The sequence below is a fragment of the Athene noctua genome, chromosome 4 (genome assembly GCF_965140245.1).
Source record: "Athene noctua chromosome 4, bAthNoc1.hap1.1, whole genome shotgun sequence".
Lineage (NCBI taxonomy): Eukaryota > Metazoa > Chordata > Aves > Strigiformes > Strigidae > Athene > Athene noctua.
Window position 1 is genome coordinate 79,774,669 of NC_134040.1, and position 14,450 is coordinate 79,789,118.

General features: G+C 38.6%; 2 protein-coding genes across 5 annotated transcripts in view; one reads left to right on the forward strand and one right to left on the reverse strand.

The window, feature by feature from the left end:
• Positions 1–2,245, reverse strand: part of UFSP2 (UFM1 specific peptidase 2) — a 15,791-nt gene extending 13,546 nt beyond the window's left edge. For 2 of the 3 annotated variants that reach the window (XM_074905830.1, XM_074905829.1), the window contains exons 1-2: positions 1,809–1,850; positions 30–108 (exon numbers count right to left, since the gene is read on the reverse strand). In XM_074905830.1, coding sequence (XP_074761931.1) covers positions 30–108; positions 1,809–1,850 — 121 coding nt within the window. Of the gene's footprint in view, positions 1–29; positions 109–1,808; positions 1,851–2,145 lie in introns of those variants that run through there. The other variant, XM_074905831.1, reaches the window with a different exon arrangement.
• Positions 2,107–13,490, forward strand: CFAP96 (cilia and flagella associated protein 96). 2 transcript variants are annotated; one of them, XM_074905832.1, is made up of 8 exons: positions 2,107–2,165; positions 3,952–4,139; positions 5,195–5,414; positions 8,242–8,379; positions 8,469–8,544; positions 9,214–9,393; positions 11,374–11,546; positions 13,422–13,490. In XM_074905832.1, exons 2-8 carry the CDS (start codon positions 4,043–4,045, stop codon positions 13,468–13,470), a joined length of 933 nt encoding a protein of 310 aa, XP_074761933.1. In that variant the 5' UTR covers positions 2,107–2,165; positions 3,952–4,042; the 3' UTR covers positions 13,471–13,490. The 2 variants fall into 2 exon arrangements, with proteins under 2 accessions (XP_074761933.1, XP_074761935.1); XM_074905834.1 differs by lacking the exon at positions 2,107–2,165 and adding an exon at positions 2,295–2,397.
• Positions 13,491–14,450: the final 960 nt, after the last annotated feature.

Consider the following 14,450-nt stretch of genomic DNA (forward strand, 5'->3'; position numbering starts at 1 on the left):
AGAAATCTATTATAGTCTTATAGACACACCATCAGTTGTTGCTAGCTGAAATGCAAGATCCAAGCCTCCTCTTATTCTAAAGATTATGTCCATAGCTTCTAGAATTACCTAAGGAGAAAAAAGAAGCAATGAAAGTGAATAGCTTTCAACGTGCTTTCTCTCAAACTACAATTGACTATTGTTATAGCACAGTGTGCAAGCACACCGGTAATTACTGCAGCTGCTCAGGGTATGAAAGGCCAGTGAACAAACAGGGTGGCATAGCAGCACATAATTTCCAGAGCCAGTACTTCAATTACATGAGTATTGCTATAAACACAATCCTTAAACCGCATTTCCTATTTAAATAAGATATTCTATACTCAGGAAAAGAAAAAAAAAAGGCAGGGACACCCCACCCCCCACCCCCCCCCCCAGCTAGGCTGAGTTTCACATTTGACAGAAAAGCTGCTTATGCCAGCACAGAGACCACCCAGCTGTTTCTTTCCCCTTCCAAAGTCCCTGCTGTGTCCCCCCACGACTGCTTCTTGCAGACATTTTAATGTAAACTTCATCAGAAACCTCATCCAGATGGAAAACCACCCTTTTATAGAGAGACTTTTTCAGCCATATCAATTCCCAGCCAAGTTCAACACACTGCTACAAAATGTTGTGCCAGCAGAAAGAGGCACAAAAGGTGATGACCCAGAAGAGTGTGGGTATTGCTCAAGCATAACAGTGCACAAAAAAAAATGCTTCACAGCCATAATTCCTCTCAAAAACCCCACCAAACACCTGTAATAATAATTACACTAAGACCCTTTGGAAAGACTTATCATGTAAATGTTTGCTTACAAAGTATGGGAAAGTTCCAGGTGTAATGCTATCATTATTCATGAAATAAAGGAATCAAAACATAGGGCTAATTTTCTTCCCATTAGAAGTATTCTAAGCAGAAATATACAAAAAGATACTCATCCCTGATGAAAATATAAGCATCTACACTTTTAGCTCTGGGCAAAGGATTTTCAGGTTTGCATGATTCTGGAGTGCCAAAGTTTACTCCAAGAAACAAAAAAGGCAAGGTTGCAATGTTTTAATTTTGTTTTGGTTTCTGAAGCATAGTCCTGAACTATTCGAGATAACGCAGCTACCGACATTAAAAAGGTTTTGGAGTGTGAGATCCACAGGCGTCAGCACATGAAAAAATAGATTGCCTAGGTTAATGAGAAAGATGTTTTTTTTCTTTGAGTTATTACAACATAAGAATAACGTGCATGAACGAAAAGCGGAGCTCTGCGAAAGGAGGGAGGGAAGATGTGGCCTCTTGTTAGTGGCTCATCATGGATGAGGAGGTCTGAGAAGTCTCTGGCAAAAGCCGCACCGGCCGAGACCCAAGGTACCTCCCAGGGGCGATGGGGAAAGGCCGCAGCGAGGGGCGAAGGGGGCAGCGCCGGAGGAGCCGCTGCCCCTCCGACACCGCCTGGGCCCCGCAGAAAGGGCCCCGCGCCCTGCGCTGCCCAAGGCGCCCCGACACCTCCGCCCGAGGTGCCCCTGAGGGCCGGAGGCCCAACGGCGGCCGCGGAGCACCCACGCGGGAGCGGGCGGGCGGACACCAGCCCCCGGCCCGCCCCGCTCGCCACAGGACAGGACAGCGCCGCAGAGCGCTCCCCGCAGCCCTCGCGGGTGTGGGGGTCCTCTGGGGCAAGCTCCCGGCCCCGCTGGTAGCCCAGCCCGGCCCGGGCGGGAACCCTCCCCTCCCTCGGCTCGGCGCTGCTGGCGGCCCCCGCACCCCCCCTGCGGGCGCGGCGCGGGCCCCGGCGAGGGGCGGACTCACCGCGTCCGGCAGCGGGGCCCGGGCCCGGCCGCATCCCGCGCGCGCACGCGCGCTCCCGCCACGTGACGGCCCGCGGCCCTCCCGCCCCGCCCCGCCCCGCCCCTGCCACCGCCCCGGGCCGCTCCACTGCCGGCGGCCGGGGGGCGGCGGGCGGCAGGCCGGCCCGCCCGCCGTGCCGGTGGAGCTTTCCCACCTCCTGGGCAACCGGCAGCAACAGAGAGCGGGCGGCGGCCTCGTGAGAGTGAGGCACCGGCAGGGAGGTGCCGCGGCGCTCTCGGCTGCCCCCGGGCTCAGCGGCCCTCCGTCCCCCGCGGTGCTGCCGCACGTACCGGCGGGCTGGCGCGGTGCGGTGCGTAGAGTTGAGCTTTGCTTTAGTTTGGGTAGCGAGCTGGAGCCGTGCTTCATCCAGTTTATGTGGCATTGGCGCTCTGTGGCTAAAGACTGGTATTTCCTCACCTTTCCTACAAATGGCTCGGGGGACGCTCCAGAACCGTGCTTGCCCGCCTGCTGCCTCCCAGCACTGCGGCTTCAGGGCCAGGCTTGTCCTCGTTCCATCTCCTCAGTCGCAGCGAACTGCTGAGGTCCAGAGATCCTTCCCATTAACCCCGTGATTTTTGCTTTACCCTGTAGAATTTAATTCCAGGTCTAATTTCAATAAATCATTCCTATTCTCCTCATCAATAACGTCAACTGGCTTCATAACCGCAAACCAAACTTTGTTTCCAAGGGTCCGTTTACTGCTGTCTTCTTTCAGTGCTATTTGTTGTTGCTCGCCCGATGTCTAGATCTACCAATAATCAACAGTGCCGAGTTTACCTGATGAAGCTGTGCTCATTTTACATTGCGTGAACCTCCACAGGTTAAAAAAAAAAAAAAAAATTGCTTCAAACTTATAAAAAACTTCCGGATGCCATCCATCCTGTGTGCTGAGCGTAAGCTGGGTGTGGCTAGCCCTTCCATCGTACACAGTGTTCCAGCATATTATTTTTTATAATAAAATAATATAGATTTTATATACTATATAGATTTCCACTGCTGTGCTGCTGCTCTGCACTAACATGCCAGATACAGTTAATGCGTGATAATATTCTCAGAGTTCTGCTGCCTGAGATATTTTCATTCCTATCTTCCATCTTGCCTTCGCCCCTGTAGTTAATACCAACATGGGACCTGACCTACATTGTCTTTAATCTGTGTTCCACCCTAATGTCTTAACTTCCTTGCTATCTTTTGAGCTGTGTGAACACAAAATACTTAAGCTATTTGTTTGCATATCCTTGATTTTTTTGACATTTCTTCATGACTTTCAAGAAATAGCTTTCCTAACATAGTAACCAATTTCTTCTACCTTAATTTCCATTCCTGGTGAATTTACCATATATTGGTATTTTCCTCCTCAGGGCAGTTCTTCCTCTAGCCGATTCTGATTCTCATCTCTGCTAGTTTTCACTCTGGGAATCCGATCCCTGGTAATCCTAGTGCTAAATCTGCTCTTTTTTCAAGCCCTTGAGTTCGTTTCACTTGTTGACTAGGTATTTTCCTTAGTTCTGTCAGGCTCCAGTGAAGGTGATGATGAGGAAAAGCTAACATTTACTGTAAATCATTTGCTTTAAAAGCAAGAAGTTGGAGATACTTACCATGACTTGGTCTGGGATTAGTTAGAGGGTTTCCAAAATTCCACTTTTATGTTTCACCCCAGATTTGTCCATATACTGACATTCTATACCATTGCTAGAGATAACCCACAATATGAAGAAATATGCTCGACATGTTTTTATACTAGCTGTTAATGCCACTGAAACCTCTCGTCTTAGTACTCTGAAGACACCTGTCAAAAATTTTGACCCAAACACTGTAAATTCAGTAAGAGTTGCACCATTTGTATTATGAATGCATTTGATTTTCTCCCTCTGCTCATGTTTTGAATTTGTTTAACAGAGGAGGAATAATGGTGTCTAAATCCCACATAGTCCATTTGTCCCATAAGCATCAAAGCTGTCAATCATATTCTAGATTACTTTCTTCAGATTAATTTGTTTTTCAGATTTTTCAGATTTCCATTTTTTTCAGATTCTTCAGATTAATATATTTTTAACCAAAACTTCTTGCATTTTACTTAAGCTTTTTGTTTACAGGTGTGGACTGCTTATAGACTTTTGCAGTAGAACAGATAAACAAGGATACTTCAAACCTTTTAGTGCAGTGCACTGTCACACAGATCCAGCCATGCCTGCGGAAAGGAAAAGTGATATGGAGAGGATTGGCCTCTTCAGTGAAATAGGTTATATTACCATTGGAGATAAATATGTATCACATCATAGGCGTAAGTACATTTAATTTTAATTACTATTTAGTGATAGGGACCACCTGTAGTATCCATATGCTTTCAGAATCACTATTTTCTAATTTTTTTTTTTTTGGTGGTGGGAACTGCTTTTTCACGCATATTCTTTGCTCAGGTCTGTATTATTAAGAGAAAGGCTTGATATGTTGGAATAAATATATGAAAGAAAGGAGAAATCCAGTAAAAATGAAAAATATATATGCATAGTGGACTGATAAAATCTTTTAGTGTATACATTTCTTTTTAATATTAATTATCTGCAGGTTACCAGTGTTTTCCTGCTTTTGTGAAAAACAGTGGTGGTTTTTGTGTGCTTTTTCAGCAGGTTTTCTGTTATTGACAATTACACTGTCATTATTTTTAAATGTGTTGCAATTTTTTTTCTGTTCTGATCTGACTCACATGTGTGAGATTGCCCATCATGTCTTTTTAAAGAATATTCTCCTTTTTTTGTTGTTTAATGGGGATACTCATTGAGAAAGGTAATTTTTGTAACTAGTAAGGTTACTGAGGTTAACCCTCAGTAGCTGCTTCAAAGTGATATTTCAAAATAATCCTGGCTTCTCAACACAGACATTTCTGCTGTGTCATTGTGTCAGTGATGAACACGTCTACCAGAACCCCAGATGATACACTTCTACAACACTGAGCTGCTGGGGATTCAAAACCCAACTGGAGGCACTTAAACTGTTCTACCTGGTTGGTAATCAGTGGGAAAGAGAGATGCTCCTCTGAAATATTACTCATAGTATATAAATAGGCATCAGCTCTGGCTCTGAATTGTAGTCTGGAGTAACAAATCTCTCTCCATTGCAGGTAAAGCAAGTGCAGGGGTTAGAAAACTAAAACTAGGTACTGTGAATACCTTTTCATAGCATTGTCTTTCAGACACAACCATTTACTTGCATGATTTGTAAGTTAAATGCTCTGTATTAAATTCTTTGAGCCACCCAGATCCAGACCTTAGTTTTTTAATGTAGGCTAAGAGAAGCACTAACATCGAACTGTTATTTACAGTGCTTACTTTTTTAAAGGCCATTTTAACGAAGCTGCGAGCAAGAACAGACAGATGTTACCTGGGGGGACCAAAACACTGTCAGCTCTGCAGGCAGGTTATTTTGAGCCTCAGTTTGGGAGGATTTTCAATGGTGAAGCCTACTCAAACCCTGTTCAGCTAAGGAGACGTTATAGATTGGCAGAATCAAAGAAAAATTTGGGCAAAGCTTTTCTTCCCAGTAATGGAGACAAATTGCCGTAAGTGTTGTAAAAATGTTTTAAATTGTCACTTTTTCTTTTCTGTATGCTAAAGATAATTTTCACAGATTATTTCTTATAAAACCTGTAAAGAGAATACAATATTGTTGTTTATACAATGCAGTGTTAGTCAGTAATCAGGAAAGAATTTTGAGCAGTAACAGAGGGAAGGCTGAACCCAGGCAGAAATCAGGTCCTGATGCTTGCTCTTAACTACAGTATTTTGCTGTAAACAAAATACTTAGCTTTTTATTTTCAGTGAAAGTGAAGACGGCTATGGGAAAAGGGTGTGGATAATTAACAAACGAATATTTAACTTTAATTTAGGAGGAAATCTATTGGAATTTGTCAGATATCTTCTCCCTCCCATTTATGAGCCTCCCAAAACAGAGATGGCATATATATTGAATAAACAGTAGAAAAAGGGGCCACTAACCAGGGGCAATGTTTTCCTTTCAACAAACCCATATCCATCATCTTTTTGCTAGAAAAAATGCCAATTATCCTACAGGATGACCAGAACATGAAAGAGCTGAGGAATATATGCAGAATATTAAAATAAATGTCTCTTTGCTATTTGCACAACGTTAATGACAATGCAGTTGGTGCCATATAACTATTATTATTCACATGTAGAAAACATATATAGCCTGATTACTTAATTATAACTATATAATCTTATTTTGTTCTTGTTTCTGCAATAAGACATGGGAGGATTCAATTTGTGTACAGGTCCTAGTTCTTACAGTCTCGTGGTTATATTTAGTCATATCTTTCTGCAGCTTTGCTTTTGGAAAGTTTGGAGAGTAGCCTCTTGTTTATTTTATATAATTATACTTTAGGATGCAGGGATTAACTATGTTCTGTTGTATGTTATGGGAACATTTTAGCTTTTAATAGGAATGAAGACATGATGTGTCGGTCTTCTGTTGGATATATGTGTGCTATTTCTGATGGGATAGACAATGCGTGAGCCCTATATTAAAAACGTTCTTTCAAGTACAACTTTATAGCAGCCAAATTATTTATAAGGGTTTAACTGTTAGAAATACCTAGGCACTGATTTCAAATCCATGACAGTCAATGAGAGCCTTGTTCACTTACTTTCTGGGTTCCGAGTCCAACAGCGGAGGGGTCTCACAATGAAGACTCACTCATGTGCTTTCTTCCATGTACTGCCTCCACAAATGCATTTGCTGGCTGTGGGTGCTGCAGCTCGTGCTCTCACTCTTGTTGTAAGACCTTTGAATTCTTCTAGACATGAACTTTAGGACAGGTTCTTTATTGTCTTTATCCTCCCCTAAATCTGTACTAACAGAGTAGTCTGAAGCAGAGGCTGGATAAGTGGGTAGGTTGTCTTTTAACGGAATCCTGAAGCAGTTATGGAGAGCGATTATACATTTCTTACATCCAAAACTGACTCCCTTTTTAACTAAGGAACTAGCGCAAAGCTGTGTTGCTGCTCACTGAGTTGTTCTTGCCTGCCTGAATGATAGGTGGCTCTTGGGAATCTTTCCTTTACGTTGGAGCCACATTTATTGTTGGCTGCAAATGGAAAGGTTGCAAAGATGTCATATTCTGAAGATGTGACTGAATCCTGGGCCTTTCTTTTCTATTTTCATGTCCTCTGTTATTTTGTTACTGGCATATAAAAAGCCTACACACCCAAGTGACATTTAAAGAATATGAAATAAAACGCTTAAGAGCTAGGGAACACCAAGATAAAGGTTGTCTGTGCATTGTCAATTTGCCCATTTTTATCTCTATTTATGAAGTCTCTAAATAGAGATAATAGATTTATCTCTATTTATGAAGTCCCTAAATAAAGGGAGGGTAATGAACAGGCAGGTTAGAGTTCTGTGCAAAGATGACAAATGATATCTTGGCATCCTAATCCTGTCAGTATTCATCAGTGGCCCTTTTAAGTAGGACCTCACTGAGACACTTTACTCTCTCCCCACAATAATTGCAGGCAGTACAGGCAAAGCAGATTACCCCGGCTATCTGGAGTAGTTGACAGATCTCATACGGTAGCCCCTGCTTATTCTTTTCTGTTCTGTTTTGGGGTTTTTAGGCATGGGGATAGAGGGTTGGTTGTCTAGGGCTTTTTTGGACCACTGTAGCTGCAGATTAGTGGACCAAATTGCCACTCAGCTATTTCACTAATTTGTTTCGGTCCTTTTCTTCTTTAGCAGCTCTATGATCATGTACTTTAAGAGCATGTCATACACTTGTCAGCAAATACTGACTTCCAAGTTGGTCTTCAAAAAACCATTTTGTGAACTCCCATAGCTTTGTAGACAGAGGCTTTTCTCCTGAATGAACTGTGCCTCCTTTTACTTTCCTTCTGTGATGAGACAGAAAGTTAACTAGTCCTAACATCTCCCTGAAAAAAACCCCTTTCAGACAGGTACCCTACCAACACTAACTTACTGTTTTCTGTAAACTTGTGGGAAAGCCTGTCCTCTTGTCATCAAGCATCAAATCTGTTTAACCTATTCTTCTGGGTCTCTGGAATCTGTTTCTATCAGCTTTCCTTCACCTTGTTGGTGCAAAATTAAAACCACCTCTATTAAGGATATTTATATTTTTAAGATACCTTGAAACTCCATCTCTGCCACTATCTTCTTTCTTTTTTGTCCATAATGCTGTGCATGGAATTGCTGTAGTAGATCCACAGATGGTGGATCCAATCCAGTTTTATATTTAACTCTTGAGATGGATATATTGTTTGGATTTTCTACTTACTGTCATTTTGGCACGGTAGATATGAAAAGCCTGAAATATTTGCAAAACATTAATTAATGTGTTCCTTTGCTATTTTCAGATGTGGACGTGGCAGCTATTATGGAACCATAGGAGGTTCGTATGCATACTTCAGTCCACAGCTGAAAGCCAGAGGAAGATACATTCCTCCTGGAAGGAATTTTTATACTAATCCAGGAAAGAAAGGGACTGGATATGGGTAACTCTACAATATTGCTTCTTGCAGAGTATTTTATTAAATGTTTCTTGAGTTTTGAACACCTAAGTAATTAATTTTGTTAATTACAGTTATGCAAACCTTACCATAGGTGAACAATATTTGCATGAAGCTGATGGGTATGAAGTAGAAAGAATAAATGCAAAGGTAAAAATATTTGTCTTTATTATGTATTAGTGTTATGATTATTTATTACAATTTACATGAGCTTTTTCTACTCTGTGGTATTTTCTTTAGCTTGAAATCACTAATGTTTATTTACAAAGTGGAGGAAGGAAAACAAATTAATGACCATCTTGTATAAAAAAGATTTAGGTATTGTTCATTTATTATTTTTGCTTTGTGACATCTGGCAGTTTTTTTTTTTAATTTTTATTTTGAGACCTCAAGCTACAATGCAATAATGGCCAAACAATGCCAATAGCAAGAACAATAATACTTCTGTGTTGTTGCCAGAAGAATGGTATATAGATGCTATATAAAAAAACCTGTCCCTTTTGTCATGTAAGTTTATAAATCTAAGAAAACTCATAAATTTGCTTGCACTGATTTTAGTTATCCTGTATGTTTTCATTATATGTAGTGAAAAATGGCAGCAGGAGGACATTTTTTGGTCTAGGGTAAGAACAAGATTAGAAAAAACAATTCACTTACCTGCAGGAGAGACAAATTCAGAGTCAGAAGTAAGCATCCAGTGCAAAAGAAGTTAGAGTGAACATTCTCCAAGACTAAATCTAAATGCATTCCTTTTTTCTCTTAGGCTAACATACCATAAAAATCCTCGAGATTATTTCTTTCCAAGTATTTGTTTTACAGAAAGTGCAAGAGGAACATAAACGGTTGGTTAAAGGAGGGCCTTTCAAGCTAAATCTATATCCCCAGGAGTATTTTGACATGAATCCCTATTTGAATGACAAACCTTTGCCACCCATGAAGAAACCACCTCCAGAGAAGCCACTTAAACCACCTTTCAAACCAAGTTCTCCTGCTAAAAAGGTTAGTTTGTCTTAGAGCTACTGGAGAGAGAAGATAAATATTCAGGTATTTCCTGTTAAAAGCTTTGCTTATACTACATAAGATAGAAATAAATATTTGGTTTTGCTATTCATTTCTTATTTTTCTTAGAAAAGATATTATTCCATTTACTTTGTTTTCAATTTACAGAGCAATGACATCTTGTTTGACCCAACAATTGCTGACCAGTTTCAAGTAACGTAAAAAGCGTTTCTCTTTAAAATCTGCAAAATGATGTTAACATACAGTTAATGACTGCATACACCACAAAAAGGCACAAAGCAGAAGGTTATACAATAAGTGACAGTAAAACTAGATTACTGTAGCAAAATGAAATATGCTCCTATTTTGGACTCTGTCAGTCACTCATATATTTTTGAACCGGCTCATTACTCCTAGCCTATATGGACGAACATCTAAAAGATAATTTCTAGAATGGGGATGGATAGCTGGAAGGAGCAGAAAACCTCAGGTTAGTTCCTCTGCTCAGGGAAAGGCTGCAGAACAAACTCAGGAGTTACCTTGTTGCTTGTCTATCAGCAGACACAAATTTGGAATCTGCTTTAGAATTTTCCAATTCTTCAGTAGTTAGGAGAAAAGAAGGAAAAGGATGAGAATAAATATACGTGGGAGGGCTTAGACAGCGTAAGAAATAAAGCCTGGAGCCAGCATGAAGAATATAGAGGAACATAGTTCATTAGTTACAGTTGCTTACTGCCATTATTTCTTAAAATCTAAATGGATATTTCTGCATTCCATCATGATTTTTTTTTTTTTTTTGAGATAAGATACTAAATTTATGCCATCCACCTTAGGCTAAACCTTAATTTCACTTTGGAATGGGTTCAAGATGCATAAATATATCTCTCTTAAACGACTCCAGATACCTAATACAGTAACACCCCTTAATCTGTCCCTTTTCAGCTCTTCATGTTGGAGTTCCATTGTCAGTCATTTAATACTGTGCTCTGCTAATCACTGTTTTCCTATTATTATGTCCTTCACCCTTGACTTATTTGACTGACGTTGATTGATCTCAGGAAGATGACGATAGCAAGGAAAATATAACTATTCAGGAAGAGACAGCAAAAAGCTAACACACGAATAATTGTGTGGGCTGTTTGGCCTCATTAGATGAGGCAGCTGGGATATCTCAGAATGGAAATACGTTCAGAAAAGTTAGCTGCTAGAAAGTCAGCACCTTGTCTGACTGACAGTGCTGGTGATACTGCTTCAGGCTCCCCATCCTTCATACCTACCATATATGCTTTCCTTGTATATTTAAATTATGTGTATTTCCCAAGCTCCTGTACACTGTTCCTCTCTGCTATATAAATTCTTACAGGAAAAATAGCTTTATCGTTGATTGAATCGCTTACTGCTGCACTTTTCAGGAATGCAGCCTCAGCAGACTGTGGGGTTTAGCTGTACTAGAGGATTGCAAGGAATTAATCAGGTCTCTGCATATTTTTTAACTAAAATTTGCCACTCTTGCAGTACTAGTGGATATAACATTTCAGGAAAAGTCAGTGCTATATTCAACCCTGTATGTCAGAAAGCATATTGATAATAATGCCTAAGCCCTGCTGTATGTAACAATCCCTACACCAGTACAATGTGGAGGTGCACTGGTAAACTAATAGTGACATAGGAATTCCCTTTTTTCTTGTCACAACATAGCTCATTTTAGTGAGTTATGTTTTTAATTTTTCTGTCACATTTTTAAGATACTTCCCTCAAAATCCAGACTTATGAAAGAACATTTAAAACTAAGAATTCATCAAAATAATGACTAAAATTTTTCTTAAAGTTTCCACTGCAAATTTAAGGAATATTTGGTTTGTGTTTTTTTACATAATATGATGCAGTCTGCTATTCAGTATTCTTACTTGCTTTTGCATGAAAAATATTTTAACTCAGTTATATTGTAAGTTGGCACTTCGAAAAGTTCGTTTTTTTCAGTCAGGGGGCATGAAAGGAGGCACATTTGATCCTTACCCAAGCCATTCCACTGACCCTTATGAAATTAAAAAACCTGATGTTGTCACAACTAATAAAGGACGACAGATTTTTCGTCCTCCTGCTGGACCAAAAAGCAGACCTGTTAGAAGCATAATAACTCTAAATGTCACAAGGTAAGCTCCTTTACTTTGTGTTCATGTTTCATGTATGCCATCTACCCGAAGTCATTAGCACAATTCAATTAGTCTAAACTAATTGAATAAATGAAGGAATGAATTATTAACAGAATGATAAGAAATGCATAAGGAACTTGGCTTTCAAAATGTATTCCTATTCTTTTCTGTCAATTCAGGTTACTTTATAAGGCTATACAGATCATAGAGACCTTCAAAATCATGCTATTACAGATGTCACTGAAAAATTATTATTTTTATTCCTTTCTGATTTGATAAATGTTAAAAGACCCAGAATGTTTCTGTTAAAAACAAAATCTGTCTTTGTTTTCCCTTATGTTTGTAGAATAAAATTGGCTCCCTCTGCTGGCAAACATATTAGAGAATCAAAGCCCATGAAGCTTTTGAAACAGCAGCACCCAAATTGGATTCCTAACTACAAACATGTCACTGTGCAATGCTAGAGGAGATTTATAGTACACAGTATAGGTATATGGGTAGATAAGCACATAAATTATTTTTTTTTTAATCTTACTAAGCTATAACCATTAAACAAATTTATTTTCTGGTTTTGGGTCTGTTGTAATTCAAGCAGAAAATCAAAACTGTGTTCTTCAGAGTTATTTTAGAGAACTCACTTGCAAACACAAGACTTCTAAGACTACATGGAGAACAGTAAAGCATATGATTTTGCGTACTCCATGAGTAACATGAAATATTTTGGAAATACTTGATAAAAAATTGAAAAATGGTCTTAGAGGAATCTGCTTCACATTTGTAATTTGTCTTTTACATATCACTACATGAAGTCTCAAAAAATACACCTCCTGTATTCACCCACTGCTGTTCTGTTTACTTTATTTCACCATGTATTGGCATTTGCATAATAATTTTTTAAGTTACAGGGATAGTTTGAAGTTTTTATTTACACTGACAAGGCAGAACCAGAAGCTACATATTACTTACTCCACCTTGCTTTTCATTACTAATGGACAGTAATAAAGAATTGAAAATAACTTTTTGGTACACCAAAAAGTGTGGCAACTACCAACACTGATGTAAGAAAGTACAACCTTTCATGCATGCATTGGTGTTTTTAAACTAGCAAAAGGGAAAAATAATGGTATATTGGTCTGAGTAGCCTTCTTATCAGTGTAATTGTATTATTGTTTTATCAACAGAATAAAAATTCATGTTCCCAAATGAAATGTTTTTATGGGAAAAAAACCCTAACTGTATGTGAAGTAGGATTCAAAATTGAAAGGGGGGACACTGGTTGTGAAGTATCACTGTGCTCACAGAAACAGTTATGGTGAACTCATTAAAAATATTTGTAAAGAAAAAAAATTCACATATCCAACAGAAATTCTGCAGAGAGAAATTAAAACTAGTATTTCAAGTTCTACACTACTATTTCTCTCCTAAGAATTTCAAATAATGTATTTATTTTTTGTTCATTATTCCTATGTTTAATAGAATCAGAATGGTGAACTGAATTTAGTAGAATTATGAAGCTTATAGCTCACAGATTTTAAGAAATGTGGTAAGCCATTTTTCAAATCATCTGAACCACTCAATTACGGTTCTTTATGTACTTTCCAATGGAAATCTTATCTTCTGATATTTGGACCATAATCCTATAATTGGATTTGCTAGTGTAGATTCTTGCTGTCACGCAGGATTCTATTTAAATAAATTTGACTTTTATGAGGATTCAAGTCATTAAATCTAATTACTGGACTGGGTATACCAAATTTTTTCATTTTACAGAAACTCTTGCAATTTGTACAGTGATATTCTACAAAAATCTAGTTAAGTTTCTCTTAATTTAGATTTCAGATAAAAAATCTAAGTTTCTCTTCATTTACATTTCAGATCATTAAATGTAAAGAACTACAAGACTGCACAGCTGACATCTTACTAGGTACAAAAGGTGAAATGAAGGGTATATATTTTAGACTCTGTAAACTGTTAACAAAGCAAATAAAAAAGTGAAAAGTAGAATCTGAGTATATAGGGCAATCCAATCTGTTTAATTATTGAGAATGCAAGCTTTTGCTTCTAAATATAAAGCTATAATAAACATTTCAAGATAATTTATTTATTAAGCCCAAGGGTGTATGCTTTTATATAAATTTTCATCTTACTGCTTAACTGGACTTTTGAAACGTACTTTTAGGAAACGGGAATAAATTAGGTTGCAAATAGACTATATATTGCAGTGGAAGAAAGTGCATATGTTTTAAAGTGAGTATCAGTGTATGTATTAACCAAGTTAGTTACGTGGCCCACAGTGAAACTAAGGTAATTATTTCCCTTTAGTAGAATTACAACTCGCACTTTATTTCAATTATAATCTGTGTATGAACTGTCTTAAAAATAGGTAATTTTTAGCTTTGATGACCTTCTCAAAATGATCAAGCATTGTTAAAAACCAGACCACAAGCAGGCTGTTATGAAGGGAGGAGTCGTCTCTACCAGCATCTATCTACTGCTTTTCCTCAATTTCCTGACAACCATAAATGCTGCCATATTGTGCAAGAGCAGCTTAATTTCACTTTGAGTACGTGGAAGGTTCTAACAAATCTGATCCATCTTTCAAACTAGCTTCTTGGGTGGAACTGCGATCTTAAATGTACATCTTACCTCCACCGTAATAATTTTTGTCAGGTTTTTAGATGTGGTCCAAGAAATTTGTGTAAATCAAAGCTAATTTACTACAAAAATTTAAAAAACCCTCAGCATTTATTTATCTGAATTATTACATGAAGACAAAATTTATTAATTTTATTAAAGATTTATTGTACCACTGTAGAATATTCATGAAATAGTATCCTCACTGCTGTTCACAGAATCACAGTTTCTTAAAGAAACTCCAGACTGGATCTCACATTTCCTGGCATC